This window comes from Perna viridis, chromosome 3 (assembly GCF_037379345.1).
Source record: "Perna viridis isolate PV_CMFRI_1.1 ecotype Kerala chromosome 3, ASM3737934v1, whole genome shotgun sequence".
NCBI classification, from domain to species: domain Eukaryota; kingdom Metazoa; phylum Mollusca; class Bivalvia; order Mytilida; family Mytilidae; genus Perna; species Perna viridis.
In genome coordinates, this window is record NC_142447.1 from 6093395 (window position 1) to 6106884 (window position 13490).

Consider the following 13490-nt stretch of genomic DNA (forward strand, 5'->3'; position numbering starts at 1 on the left):
CTTTGCATGCATGTTCCTTAGGGTATTTTTAACAATCCCTATGTGGGGATTTTTGATCTGGCAAAAAAACATGGCCACCATTACTAAAAATACACCATAGGGGTCAAATTGTATAATTATGCAAATAACTCAAAAACAGTTTAGTTTAGCTAAAATCTGGTAGTGGTATAATTGTTCAGTGTGATAGGATGGACCAATGCCGAAACTTTCAGAAAGATCTGTTGACCAAATAATGAGTTTTAGGTCCTGAAATGGATTTTTTCCCTGAATTTTACATTTCCAACTTTGAAAATCTTCTCCTCCGAGACTACAGGATAGATTAAAATAAATCTTTGCATGAATATTACCTTTATGTAGAATATGTAATTAGCAATCTATGTGTGTGGATTTTTCATCTGGTGAAAAACATGGCCACCATTTCTAAAAATAGACTATAGGGGTCAAATTGAAGAATTATGCAAACAACTCAAAAACATTTGGATTTAGCTAAAATCTGGCGGAGATTAAAGTTGTTCAGCATGATGGGATTACCTACATGTATGTGAATGCCAAAATTTTCAGAAAGATCCATTGACAAATGAATGAGTCATGGGGGCTGAGATGGATTTTTTTTTAAATCTCCTCTTAGACAACTTGTAGGATAGATAGTAACTAAACGTTGCATGAATGTTTGTTAGGATATCCTTAACCATTTTTTATCTGTCGAAAGACATGGCCACCACTGTAGTATTATTATATAATAAAAATTGACTACTTGTTGAAATAACTTGAAAACCAAAGGATTTAGCCTAATTTTCTATGAGGGAAATTGATCAGCATGGTGAGTCTGACCTACATGTTTGCTGAAATTTTCAGAAAGATCTGTTGCTCAATGTTGGGGTTAATGCCATTGAAGAGAAAAAAATGAAAATTAGAGGTTTATTTTATAATATGAAAACTAGGTGGATAAATTAAGATGCTCTGTATTGATTAAATGATTCTTGTGACAATAGTTTGGTAAGGTCAAGAGTCTAGCTTTAGAAAGTTATGAAGACTATTTTTGACTAGGTGAGCGATTCAGGCTCTCTAGATCCTCTAGTTTTTTTATTGTTTTCATTTCATTGAATAATAATTTTAAATGACCACAAATAATTTTTGGAGGTATATTGGTATGCTACTATCACTGTCATCCATAGACACTTGTTTTCTGTGCAATAATTAAGGTATTAGGTGGTTAAATCTTTAATTTATAAAACCTTATAACAAGGTACCATACTGCAAATGGAAGGTGGGTACATGTATTGATTTTGGGGGTTATTGCCCTAATGGTATCAGAATTAGTGGCCAAAAAGAAGCCTTAAATAAGCATTTCATAGAAATTTTCTTTATAACTGGAGTAAAAGCATGGGAATGCCTTTGATATTGTTCCACATTATTCTATACCACTATTGTCAGACTTGAATTGATTTTTGGGATAAAGACTTGAACTGTTCAAAAATTAGGAGGCAAAGGGGGCAGAAATATGCATTTTCCTGAAGTCCAGACAATAACTTGACTTTTAGTGAATGAACCTCTTTAAAATTGTATTTCAAATTGCTATATCACAAAAGGAAGACTGGGATTGGTTTTTGGGCTTGTGACTTGAGCCAAGTAAAAATATGGGGACCAGAAACAAGAACATCTATTTTTTTCTGATATCTGGACTATAACTTACATATAAGTTTAGGGAATGGATCACTTTGAAATTGTACCACAAGGTGCCATATCCCCACATGAAATTTAGAATTGATTTTGCAGGTTTTGACTGGAATCATTCAGGAATAAGGGTAAAAAAAGTGACCACTTTGGTTCTGGTTAAGTTTTTACTCTGTGTCAAATGTCTAATTGTAATCCAAATTTAAAGCTGTGTCAAGTTTGAATGGTGTGTCCATACTTGCCCCAACTGTTCAGGGTTCAACCTCTTGGGTCATATCAAGCTATACTGTGCAAAGCATTTTATTATTAATTATTGACTTATGTCTATATAGGATTGATCTACAGTTGGTAAAATTGTGTGTTTTGCATGTATATAGCAATATCATGAAATTTCATCCTTGGATTAGTCCTTTTTGAGCAGGCATATATATATATGTATGTACAATTGTAAATATATGTGTATTACTGAATTTAAGAACCTACATGTTCATAACCAGATATGTTTTTAACACATATAATACACGTGGATTGTCATGTTTCAATAAAACTTTGTTTATTTTCTCTAATATGAATATTTATTTTGATAGTTTAAGTTGCAATAATTTGTAGAAGATTTTGCTTTTATTTATTTTACACGAAAGTTTTATTTACAATATTTGGTAGAAGATTTTGCTTAATTTATTTTACAGGAAGGATTACTAACTGGGAAAGTAATAAGCCACATTCAAGATACAATCAGTGATTCACAAATCAACAATGTGAAGGTTGAGACTAAAATTTGTAAGTAAACTATGCAGAAAAAATTAATCTATCATGGCAAAAATTCATGTCTTTTTAAAGTTTCCCAACTACATTGAAACATGGTATTGGATTTTTACTGATAAACAATAGTTTGTCAAATGTACTTTCGTTGTTTTTTTTCTTTTGTCCAAACAGGTATCATTTGATTTTTCAAAGTGTTTCAGTACAACAGCTGCTAGTTTGAAGTAAGACCAGTATTCTCAAGAATTGTTCTAAATTAAATAAATTCTGGCCTTGACTTAAGTGAAATGTATCTGCATTAAGTACTATTCTATGTAAGAACAGGTAATGAGTTGCACATTTGGTCTATTTTGCCTCACCTCAACTTCATGTAAAATGTATCTGCATTAAGTACCTTTCTGTGTAAGAATCAGGCAATGAGTTACACAAATGTGTCTCTTTTGCCTCCAATGTATTCATATTATCTAGAAAACAATAGAAAAGCCATTCAAATTTTTTCTGAAGTGATGTAGATATTTTTTACTGCTTATATATGGCAAAAGTGCTGGAAAATTTCCAACCATTTTTCCATTGTGCATTTCAGTTAAATTTGACTTATTAGTATCTTAAAAAGGCAAACTTTACAACACTTTGATGGTTATTTCTGGAGGTTGTGATGTACAAATACTTAGATAATGCAATAAAACATCTATATTTTTTTTTCTTCATGTGCCACATAGTGACCTACACCTTATACATATTTTGCCTGATTCTTAGACAGAGAAGAACTTACAATGTAATATACACCGCCATAGTTAGTGACATGGTATTATTTTATACCATCTGTCTGTCTGTTTGTCACTCATTTGTTTCCAAAAGTACACTTAAAAAATTATCAATGGATTTTTTTTTCACACTTTGCACATTGAATTGCAAAATACTATGTAAATACAGATCAAGTTTGATTTTCAGCACTACCCATTTTTAACTTTTGAGTGTTATGTTTTGAACATTTGTCATTCTGCGTTTGTGATCTACAGATGATAACATCATAATAGATCAAAGGATTTTATTTAAACTTTGCACAATTGTTTAGTACCATAAATACAGATCTAGTTGATTTTCAAACAAAAACTTCATTGCTTTGTTCTCTAATTATTCTTAAATAGCTTTGATTTTTTTATGCACATTGTTTATTGCGCATTAATATTTGGGTAGTATCATTGAATACCTGATTTTTTACAACATTGGTTAAAAAAACGTGCCCCTTTTTTTATTCCTGGTTGTAGTTTTGTTTTTAGAGTGAAATTATCCCCCTCCCAACCAAATCATAACGGGATAAAGCAATGCTACTGTCTATCCTTGTCACCCTTGTGTTGTCTCAAAGAATCAACATTTCTTAAATTTTTTTGACTAAATACAAAAGTTAGCACAGTTTAGTCCTTAAAAAATATTTTAAACCCTATTCATATACAGGTCAAAGGTTGAAGGTCAAGGAGACATTGTCTAATTTGTAAATGGTAAGGAGGAAGTATTGTCTATCAGGCATTTTGATAGGATTCTAAACAAATTATTTTCGTGTGAAGTTACATGTATGCACTATTCACTTGTTGTCTTCACTTGAATGAATTGAAGGAGCTATACATAAGCAAGTCCAGCACCTACCAGATTATAGATTAAGAAATAAGTCACATTTGTCTCTTGATCACTTTCATTGGGTTTCACTTCTTATATCAACTTGTGGGTGGGGCAATCAACGTATGTTCATAGTCTTTGAAATATCTAATCAAATTAGATCTCTGTAAATCTAATTTTATGGTCTTAGCTTATATTTTACTTCAAAAGAAAAAAAATGTAATTTCCTACTAAGTATTTTTGGTTATAAAATATGGTTTTGTTATCAATTTCCTGTAACTTAGAAGTGGAGCTCAAATTCAAGGATGAAGTTAACCCCTACCTTGAATAGTCTGTGGAGAAACTTGCTTAAACATTCAGTAGGATACATTAATTTTTAAATAAATAAAATAGCTTGTACATATATTTTACAGATATTTATGGTTGTACCTGTCAGTCCAGATTTGAGTCCTTGTATGATAATAAAGGAAATCCATGCGGCATTGATAAGGTTTGACTCTTTATATTTAGTGTCAGAAGAAATGATGTTTTGTCAGAATGTGTATATTCAGAAATAATTTCATGTCTGAATGAAATTGATTCCCTGAAATAACAAATCAATCAAACTTATCTTGGACCACATACTGATCACAAATGAAAAGATAAGCTATTGAGTAGCTCATTCAATCAAACACTTACTGTGGAAGTACTTTTATTTGTGGATACCAATTTTCGTGGATTAAGGAAGAAACACAAATTTATGGATTCTTGAATTGATGATTTTGAGGTTTCCAGTTTACACATCAGTGGGAATTTCCTTTTTGTTAGGAACAAAATTTCGTGGTTTAACCAACCACGAAAACCTCGAAAATTGGTACCCTTGGAACAATAGTTCTTTCACAGTATTGATCTATTTTAACAATCGGTCATTGGGTTAAGTTACAATTTTTGTGTGTTTTTTTAAATGAAAAATCAGTAACATAATTCCATCTTATATAAATTATCTTTATTCTTTTCCAGTCTGCAGTAGGATGGTTCATATACCGACACAACACTTCCCACCGTCTGTCAATGAAGGAAAAGTCTGTACATCAGAAGATACTACAGAACATACCACCAGACAGAAAGGAAAACTTTCTATGTATACTATGTACATCACAGAAGTCTGAGAATGTATCAACTTGTAATTTTGACCACACTGTTTTCAAATATGACTCCAGGTTAGAAAAGAATATTTTAATATGGATTTTGATGGAAGTACTATGCAGTTTTCTCCTTATAAATTTGGAGTTCTTGTAGCACAACTAGTTCTTAAAGCTTTTATAACCATCATAGCTTGGTGAAATCTAGACACGTCAATGACAAAGAGAAGTTTAGATCACAAACAAGGAGATGCCCTGTTAAATATAGTGCAGGGCACCTAGTGTATTTAAAATAAACTTCAGATAGCATTGAGCTAACAAATTTAAAGTTGCAACTATTACAGGGTTTTAACTTAAAATGTTTGCTAGATAGACCACAGGTAAGGTTTTGGTAGCCAATATGTATAGTTATTTACAATCACAGTAGAATATTTTGTAGTCCACTTCAAATTTAAGGAGCCATTAGGAAGGAGGCCCCTGCTAATTTCAAACCCTGATATAATCAAGAACACTGTATGGTAAACCACCTTCCATTCATCCACAAGCCATATGATAACCAGAAAACACTGATTGATTTTAATGATTTTTTTAGGTACAACTGTACGTTTGTTACGAAGTTCCCTTGCATTTTTCATTGCTTTCTGACTTTTAAACACAAAATTGGGATTTGATATATTATATGTATTAGCTCAGCTGTAAATTTTATATATTTTATTATGTTTTTCATCTTATTGAGCTGCAACAAATAACCGCCTTTCTCTGTTCATCAGTCCATTTGCTCTAATCCACAACTCCTCAGAAACCGATGAATGGAATTTAATGAAACTTTCACAGATTCTTGATTGCATGATGCCATTGTGGCCTCTTATTTTAATTTTTTTCCGTATGTATAGGAAGATGAATTATACTTCCAGAATGTAGGACTTGGGATTGAACAAAAATTTCGTCTCATTTGTAAACAATTGGCATGCTCAAACACTAGTCAGCAGTATTGACAAAATTTTGACAGAAGCTTTATGTAAGTGTGCCATATCAAGGGATTTTATTTCAGTTGCTCTTTAAGGACCATATTTATAGTTTTACCTCATACTAAAGTTTGAGTAGAAGGCTGTCACAAGTTGGCATTTGCTCATAGACTTCTTGTTTTATACATAATGCTTTTGAAGTAAAAATATTTTGCATGAAATTTGAGCTGTAAAATTCGACTCATTTTTTATTTCAGGGAGAGAAAGTTTGTAGCTGTGCCTCTAACTGTGATAAACCTGGGTGATACGACACATTCTAGTTACAAGTGTAGCAAATCCTGTACTGTAGATTATGAATCAGGAGTCCTAGGAGATTTGTTGTCTTCTTTTGAGTAAGATATTACAGCGAGTAAAACAGTTATCTTCATGTACTGCTGAAGGTAGTTAACTGAACAGTTGTCAAGGAGATTTAAACTTTCTGTCATTTCATAGATATTTGAATCTGTGTTCAAAAGGTAGTTTAAATCTCCTTCTCAGTTGTCATGGTCAACTATCTAAAATCAAATCTTCTAATACAAATACATGTATATCTCTTAAATGTCTTACCCTGTAACTATATGGGTAAATCAGTATTGTTTGTAAGCTGTAGTAAAAAAATTTCAAAATATTATGGTTTAATGTTTTTAGGTGCATATTTCTTCAGTTATTTTGAGCAGCTTAAATTTGAAACATAGGAATCATTACAATTGTGGTATGCAGTTTCAGCATGATGTGTTTACCAGATCTTGTGTTTATTTGTGGATTTATCATTCACTTCTCTTGTGGTTGTAATCGAAAGAATACTATGATAGCCAGTTTTCGGGAAAAGCACACTCAAAACATTAGTATAGACCTCTTGCAGTAGCTGGTAAATGTTAAATGTAATCATGTATTAATCAAGTGCACCCTTTTTGCACCAAAGTATACTAATTCTACAACTTTTAATTCCTTCATATTATAATATCTTCATTGTAACTTGTTGCCATGTAGCCGATAATTTTGACGGTTGTAAAATTTTGCAAATTTGACACAAAAAGGTATATGAAAAATCTTTGTATTTCTAATTTTGGTGAAAGCAATAGGTGCATTGAGTACTAAAGCCCAGAGTTAATATTTTGTGGAATTTATTTTGAACTTTTTAGACAGACTGCTGAAATATGACAAAATTAGCACTTCTAAAAAATTATACGATATCTGATTAAACAAAAAAAAAAAACAACATCCAATATGTACCAACAAGATACAATATAACAAAGCTACCGCTATAAATTCAAATTTTATTTTACTAGACATGAGCTGCTGGGACCTGGGAAGAAATCAGTGGAGACTGGTGGTGTTCAACAGATGGCTGAAAGTTTACAAACACAGTTACAGGTGCATTTTAAATGATCTGACCAGTTTTTAAGGGTTGATTTTACTTTTTCTCAATCTCTGTAGGCTGTTAATTGATAAAAAAAAATACATGTACACAGATATGGCACACAGTTGTATAAGGCATGCCAACTAACTCATCAGAAACTTTTAAGTGAACATTCAGAGTAAATTTTTTAACATAATTTTTTTGATGGAAAAAAATGGAATGTGGGCTTTTAAATCTAACTAAGAAGCCTAACATATTGCTTGAATGGTATCTCACCAAGGAAGTAATGAAAAAAGTTTTCAATATGATAAATACCATTTGTTGGTCATTGAAATGGAGAAAAAAGGTTTCAATATGATAAATACCATTTGTTAGTCATTGAAATGGAGAAATGAAACAAAATCCATTATACATTTAAAACATCTATAAAAAATCACAACTAACTTGAAATGGATGTGTTACAGATTTTTTTTTAATGAGCTTTATGTGCTTGCTTTAGTGACCTTTGCTAGAAACTTAAGTCACGAAAGAGTGACAAGAAGAATAAAACAAATTAAAAAAACATTTTGAAAAATGAAAATAACATTTGATATAGGTGATGACACCTGAAAAGAAAAAAATGTTAAGAATGACTGTTATTTATTTCAGTGTCTAACTCATGGTGTTATGGAATCTGATATGGAAGTCTATACTCTACAGTCAGAGTTAGAACAGATGGAGTTAAGTCTTCATAAAAAGATGGAGAAAAAACGTACAATGAAACCCCTTCCACCTAGTCCTACCACCGAACAGCCTTCTACTTCAGACAGATTAAAACGTTTGTACATTAGGGAAAACATTTCAATCTTTATATAGTCTCTTTTAAATATAATGGACATCAGTGTTGAATTTTTACCATAAGACCAATCAGATATTGGTTTTCAATCCACTTCGGCTTTATGGTGCTGTCTTGAAATTTTCTTCTGCTTTAAAACGAAAGTTTCAGATCTAGAATTTACTGTTGTGGTTCTTTTTTTACCGTATGTTTACAGCTGATTTTGTCAATTTCCGCTGTTTTGGTTGGCTTTGTAAAACCATGCCTGAAATAAAGGTAGGGGTATGGAATTTTATTGAAATAAATAATACTGTGAACAGTAGAATTTTCACACTGTCTTTTTTCCACAGTTTCTGCTATCAATCTAATTTCATGCAGTCTTCAATTCACTATCATTCATTAAATCGTATTTAAATGTTCTTTGGAGAAAATGTTCATGACCATTTAATTTTCATGTTACAGATTTTTGTGCAAAAATTTTAGTTTTCAGTACTTATTTCATGTGGCTCATGGGTATTGATGATGCTTCATTCTGTCGTTAAAGAACCTTACAAATAGAGGCATTTTGAGATTTTACACAACAATATACAAATGGTACTAAACCATGTTCCATTTTACAAAATATACCCTTCAAAATTGATATATTACCAAACATAACATTTGAATTTCATATAAAGCAATTCCTTTGTACAGTGTAAAGCTCCTATACCATTTACTCAAATGTCATGCAACAAAACCTACTTCCTGAATGGGTCTAAAACTACTAATTTTACTCCTGTTAACATTTCCTTAAATATTTATGCAGAATTTTAGACACAAACTGTTTGGCTAATATTTATATTTTGTCCTCTCAAATCCTTATACCATTTATGGTAGTGTATCACATACTGAATTATTATGTAATTTTATAGGTGAACAAAAGAAGAAAGAGCCAACCAGTGCATTATATCCAGACTTGAGTGAATCAAAGAAAGAATCCAGTTCTTCCTCTAGGCGTAGGAAATTAAGTGATGACAATTATATTGTTTGCCTTGATCCAGACTCAAGCTCCACAAACTTACATACTCAAATAGAACAGAAGTGCCATATTTTAGATTCTCCTGTTGAAGCTATGGAAGATGAAGCAAATCATTGTTTGAACTTGTTAGTTGGGAACTCTTTAGAACCATTAGTTTCATCAGGTAAAAGCAATGCTATTTCTATTGACCATGGAGATATTCCTTTTGCTGACAGTGAAGGTTTTGATCCAAGTGCAAATGCTAAAAATAAACTTGATGTTAGTGATAAGAATAAATCTGATGCAAGTGCTAAAAACAATCCTGACACAAGGAGCAACACCAGTTCCGACCCATTCTCCTTTGTTGAAGGAATGCTTGCTAACTCAAAAAGTGAAAATGATGTAGTAAAAAAGAAAGTAAATCAAGGTAAAGGTCAAGAGATCAAAAGTGCAAAAGTTCAAAGTATTGAACCCAGTAGAGTGACAAGGTCGAAGAACTATCAAACTGGTATCCCAACTAGGAATACTCAGACAGGAAACAAGAAGAAAAAGGATGGGAGTAGGTCAAGGTCACGAGAAAAAGAAACAAACCAACAGAAGAAACATAATAAGAAAACAGTCTTTGACCTCAGTAGTACAGGAAGTGATGAGGATATATTTGATACACAAGAGGAAAGGGGAAATAATCCAAGAGAAGTTATCGATATTTCATCTTCACCAGTTTTTTAATCTTGATTGTGTTCATCATGCAAAATATGATTCATGGTTGGAAAGCCTGCATATTTTTATTTTTGATATTTTGTTTAAAATGCTTAAGTAAACAGAAAGTAACATACAGCTTTTCATATAACCCTTGTTCACAAGAGATATAAATTATATAGAATGTACCATAGAATTCAAAATTAGGGGAAACAACTCAGTAAATGACACTAAAATACAATAGAAACTGTTAAATTTTCAATGTGAATTATCTCCTAAGAGCATACAGATTTGGATGAATAATTATACATTTCATCATATAGACCGACAAAGCAACTTTTTAATAAAAATGTAGGCTTTTTGGCAGTGTATCTCATATTACACAATTTGCATGATTCTTACTAAGACTGCTACTTAAATAACTATAAATACAGTCAAACCAGTCTTAACTGTCCTTTTAAGGAAGAGAAAAATCTGATCTAATTAAATTTAGACATATCAATTGTTCCATCTAGTCACTGCATGTAGGATCTAACCTCTCCATTCTACTTTCTGTTTTGATGACCTTTCTGATCAGCCAATAAGATTTCATCTTAGATGATTTTTAAAAGCATTAATCAAAAAGAAAACCCAATGATTCTGAAAAAGATATATATTTTCGCAGTTTTAAAAATATGAACAGCATTTCATATTGTTGAAAGGCAGTTTGGTTTGTTCCATTTTTCACACTTATATGTCCATCTCAACTAGTAACTTTATTTTGCATTAATGCTAATTAAACATGAAAAAAAAGATGACATGACCAAAATGCTTGGCAAGTAGCCACTTGTATAACCTTTTACTTTACTGATTGTCTCTTGTAATAGGGTATGTAAGTCTCATCACATGACTCAGTGATGTCATGAGAATGGGTCCTCATCTCCCATTCAAATGCATAGAGATTCGTCATTAACATAGCATTGAGTTCAATGTTAAAAGCAAAGTGTCTCTGTGTGAAAAAGTACTGATAAAAAATAACAAATATCTTGTTCTACTGGATAAAGATGTAAAGAAAAGCATAAAATAGAAGATTTTGCATTGTGATACAGCATTTCAATTTCCCGGAAGTAAACAATTAAATGCAGACCGGTTGCCGGATTTCTATACATTCTACGTCTAAAATTCCGGAAGGGAAACTGAAACTAGAACAAGACTTACAAACCCTATATCTTTTTTCACAGATATAAATACCCTTGAATCATTCAAATCTGCGAATACTAACACAGTAAAATCTGTATTACCTGTACCACTTTTGGACTGAAAAAACTGGCTTAGTTCAAATAAGTGTTAAATTTACCAAGTTTCAAATTACATTAAAATTGGTTTGAAGAGACTTTTTAGAATATTCAGGGTTCAGTTTAGACAGGTTTCAGATTATTCAGGGTTCAGTTTAGACATGTTTTACTGTACCATACAGCCACAATACATGTATTCAATTTTGGCCTTCATACTTCACATCTACTTTAATAGTCTTTCATTTCACATATATGCTTTTGAATGTGTTTATTCTGAACTGATATTCATGATTATTATGAAGAAAATGTACATGTAGATATTCATGATTACTGTATTATGAAGAAAATGTACATGTAGATATGTACAGTAATTACTTAATTTGCTGGTTGTTCTTAATATAAATGTGAGCTTAATAATTAATGTGAAATACTTTTATTTTGGATTTTTTTTTTTCAAATATGAAATAGATTCAAATACAAAATGTGTACTGGTACAGGCTAAACATTTGTCTGGTACCTTTTGGAAATTCCTGATTTTGTGATCTTCCGAATGCTAATGAAAGTGTCTGTACGTGGATATATCTCTTTTTTTAATGCAATGTGACCTTGCAATCAATATGCTAATGAAATATTACAGTTTACTGAGAATTTAAACAACAGTATTTATCACTTAAATATCAAAGTTCAGAGTATATTTAACAAAAATAATCTCAGGATTCTTTTCCTCTCTCATTGCACTAATTCTCTCCAGATGCATTTAAGTAGAATGGCAAATGGGGGATACATGCAATACAAGTATACTACATAACAAAGGGAGGCAATATGCTACTAATAGAGCTGTATGGAAATAACAAATACACGTATGGTGAAATTCAACAAATGTAATAGTATATTACTTAATCCAAAGCTATAAATACCTCTCATTAGTACTTACCGGTATCCAAATTTCTATCCCAGTATGATTAAGCCATGAAGAAGATGAAGAAAGTTGTACAGTTGGTGAATATTGAAATAGAAATTTACTTGGAAGTTTTTAAATAGAAATTTACATAAAAAATTTTGTACTAACATTTAGGAAATATTGAATCATAAATGGGGCATTCCCCAAGGGCCAAGGGTAACTAAGATAACTAATGAGAACTATTGCCATCACTTGGCGTTAGTCGTCGTCATTCAAAACTCTTCTCCTCAGACACTACTTGACCAATTGGAACGGAACTTGTTATGAATGTTCCTTGGGGTATCCTACATGTAACTGAGGTAGGGAGTTTAGATCGGTAGAAAATAACATGGCCACTGTAACTAAAAATAGAACAAAGGGGTCAGCATACATCTCCAAAACCATTAGGTTTAGCTAAATTCTTTCATTTGCTGAAATGACCCATTTTTATAAGGCCTTCAAAAGTCTTTAGGGATCAAAGTTGCCAGGTGACTCCTTGTAAGAGTTATTGCCCTTGAAAGATGAAAAATAATTTTTTTTTCTAGTTTTCAGCCACTATGATAGAAACTTTCAATCACTGAATTGATCCATACAAGTCCTACCAAAGTCTTCTTGAGTCAAAATTGTTGGACATCTCCTTGTTAAATTTATTGCCCTTTAAAGACGAACGAACCAGGTGAGCGATTCAGGCTTCTGGGAATCTCTTGTTTAACTTTTGTAACCAGGGGCTATTTTTTTCATTACCAGATACCAAAAGTCCTTAGTTTCTTAAATGCAAATTAAAGAGAACTGAAAATTAATACAATAATTTTGGAGGATTTAAAACCCATGAGAATTACGTGCAATAATAGAACATGTATGAATAAATTTTGAGGTTATTTGGTAAAATGGTAATATGAAACATGATACCAGTAATTAGATGTGTTTTTTTTTGGTTTTTTTTTTTCTTTTTTTTTTTCAAGATTTATTGGTCTTTCAACAGCATTAGCAAATTAAGATGTCATACATGTAGTTTTTTACAAGCTGGTTAAACAGCCTTCCAAGTGTCTATTTTTGTGTTGCTTTCCTCTGCAGGTTTTCATGAAGATCACAATCAGATAATTTTTATTTGCTGTTAAAAGGATTTATTTTATTTTTAACTGCAGTTATTTATAATTATTTGTTAATTCAGATGTTATTGTACAAGTTGTAATAATGGCATTAAAGATTTGTTCAAAAATCAGAATTTTTT

At 31.5% G+C, this 13490-nt stretch overlaps 1 protein-coding gene across 2 annotated transcripts in view; it reads left to right on the plus strand.

The window, feature by feature from the left end:
- The window catches only part of LOC148620806 (uncharacterized), a 30979-nt gene extending 17501 nt beyond the window's left edge, over window positions 1-13478 (plus strand). For both annotated transcript variants that reach the window (XM_088574609.1, XM_088574610.1), the window contains 7 exons: window positions 2364-2454; window positions 4464-4540; window positions 5050-5249; window positions 6394-6528; window positions 7465-7549; window positions 8184-8352; window positions 9261-13478. In XM_088574609.1, the coding sequence (XP_088430735.1) occupies window positions 2364-2454; window positions 4464-4540; window positions 5050-5249; window positions 6394-6528; window positions 7465-7549; window positions 8184-8352; window positions 9261-10075 (1572 nt within the window). In that variant the 3' untranslated portion in view covers window positions 10076-13478. The remainder of the gene's footprint in view (window positions 1-2363; window positions 2455-4463; window positions 4541-5049; window positions 5250-6393; window positions 6529-7464; window positions 7550-8183; window positions 8353-9260) is intronic.
- The last annotated feature ends 12 nt before the right edge of the window (window positions 13479-13490 follow it).